The sequence below is a fragment of the Poromitra crassiceps genome (assembly GCF_964638095.1).
Source record: "Poromitra crassiceps genome assembly, chromosome: 7".
Classification (NCBI taxonomy): domain Eukaryota; kingdom Metazoa; phylum Chordata; class Actinopteri; order Beryciformes; family Melamphaidae; genus Poromitra; species Poromitra crassiceps.
In genome coordinates, this window is record NC_139628.1 from 41186633 (window position 1) to 41189132 (window position 2500).

The window sequence follows — 2500 nt, forward strand, 5'->3', positions numbered from 1 at the left end:
CCCCCCCTACACACACACACACACAGACACACACACACACACACAGAAACACACACACATACACACACACACACACACACACACACACACACACACACACAGAAACACACACACACACACCCACACACACACACACACACACACACACACACACACACACACAGAAACACACACACACACACACACACACACACACACACACACACACACACACACACACACACACACACACACACACAAGGAAAGTGTTTACACAGCCAGCCCCACCAGCCCCTCACTACCATCCATCATTTCTGCTTTATTGATTGCCATATCGATCTGGCCCAGAGAATAATGTGCCACTCTCAGACGGCTTCAGGCATGGAGACTTACCATGGCTTCTTCTCTCCTTCCTCCCTTCTCTCATCTAGACCCGTATGTCAAGGTGAACCTGTACCAGGGGAAGAAGCGCGTGTGCAAGAAGAAGACCCACGTGAAGAAGTGCGTCCCCAACCCGGTGTTCAACGAGCTGTTCGTCTTCGACCTGCCCTCCAACGAGGGCCTGCGGGACACCAGCGTGGAGCTGCTGCTGCTGGACTCAGAGAGGGGCGACTCGCGCTGCGCCAACCCCGTCCTGGGGCGCCTGGTCCTGGGCACGGCGGCGGCAGGCACCCCCGGCGAGCACTGGAGGGAGATCTGCGACCACCCGCGCCGCCAGATCGCCAAGTGGCACGCCATGTCGGAGGATTAGGGTGGGCGGATTCTGTCGTCCAACCGCGTGACGGGGAGGAATGGGCGGGATTTAGCGTCCAGCTAGCCCGGTGGCCCGTTGGACTTTCATTGAGGGGCGGGGTGGGGAACGAGGGGGAAGGAGTGTTTGGGACTTTGGCTTTTGGTTGGTGGGTGGGGTGGGGTGGGGTGGGGTGGGGTGGGTTACGGGTGGGCTAATTTGAATTGATGTCATCATTCAATCACTCAATCAATCTTTGAAGTTATTGGGGTTTCAACGGCTTCAGGAGGGCGGGGCATGATAAAAGGGGACCCGGTGGCTATAAACGATCCCAAAGACTGTCGCCGAAAATCACCCGATCACATGCAACATCATCTCCATGGCAACAAGCAATTGTCACGGCAACCGTGTGCAGTGCAGAATGTCTTAAATGTAGCTATCGCTCTTATTTTTCTTTTTCAGCTTCTTTCCTCTGCTCTTCCTCTCATAAATATTACATTTCTCGTCGTATGAAAAACAGAATGAACAACAATGTCTGACCAACGCTGTAAAAAATGTGGATTATTAAACTTTATTTTACACAGATAATTTTTTATTTATTAAAAAAAAAAGTAGATTAATTTTATTTATGTTGTACGTTTTGTACTCCGATTTGTTGAACATGTTTTGTAAGTATAAGTGGAATTTCATATGTCATTACTTCGGTACAAGAAAGCCTGAATTAGGGGGGGTGAGAGAGGACTGGAACAGACTGAGTGCATTGGGGACTGTGTGTGTGTGTGTGTGTGTGTGTGTGTGTGTGTGTGTGTGTGTGTGTGTGTGTGTGTGTGTGTGTGTGTGTGTGTGAGCGTGCGTGCGTGCGTGCGTGCGTGCGTGCGTGCGTGCGTGCGTGCGTGCGTGTGTGGGTGGTGTGTGGGTGCGTGCGTGTGCACTAAAGGGATGTGAGCAACATACTGTTTGCTGTATATGTTTTGTCCCCCTTACTGTGAGCACAAAGACAGATGAAATGTACATGTATGTACCTTACTATAAAACATGGCAAGTTCTGAGAAGAAAACACCAACCGAGTTTGTAGTCTTTATTTCACAGCTGTGCGTCAGTGACATGTAATACATTGTGTGTGTGACGTGTGTGTGTGTGTGTGTGTGTGTGTGTGTGCGTGTGCGTGCGTGTGCATGTGTGCGCGCGCGTGTGTGTCCCCTTGTCTCGCCTCCAGCGTCCTGCATGACATCACCATCCCTGTCCCATTCCAAGGCTGATGATGTCATATCTGCTGAGTGGCTAAATGCTCTGGGATGAAGTCATCATGTCTGAATTTAATATCCACTAAGTGGCTCGCTGAGGGAGGACAGCTGGCTCAGCTCACTTTCTGTTTTCTTCTTCCTGCTTGCTTTTACCATTTTGTAACCCTATCACACCAGTGCCCCTGTCTTACCAGTACTTAACCATTTTGTAACCCTATCACACCAGTGCCCCTGTCTTACCAGTGCTTAACCATTTTGTAACCCTATCACACCAGTACTTAACCATTTTGTAACCCTGTCTTACCAGTGCTTAACCATTTTGTAACCCTGTCTCACCAGTGCTTAACCATTTTGTAACCCTGTCTCACCAGTACTTAACCATTTTGTAACCCTGTCTCACCAGTACTTAACCATTTTGTAACCCTGTCTTACCAGTGCTTAACCATTTTGTAACCCTGTCTCACCAGTGCTTAACCATTTTGTAACCCTGTCTCACCAGTACTTAACCATTTTGTAACCCTGTCTCACCAGTGCTTAACCATTTTGT

The 2500-nt window shown here is 49.4% G+C and overlaps 1 protein-coding gene across 1 annotated transcript in view; it reads left to right on the top strand.

Annotated features, from left to right (window-relative positions):
* The window catches only part of syt4 (synaptotagmin IV), a gene marked incomplete at its 3' end in the record, with an annotated part of 15221 nt that extends 14491 nt beyond the window's left edge, over window positions 1–730 (top strand). Inside the window, exon 5 of the mRNA XM_083640490.1 lies at window positions 411–730. Coding sequence (XP_083496616.1) covers window positions 411–730 — 320 coding nt within the window. The remainder of the gene's footprint in view (window positions 1–410) is intronic.
* Between the last annotated feature and the right edge of the window lie 1770 nt (window positions 731–2500).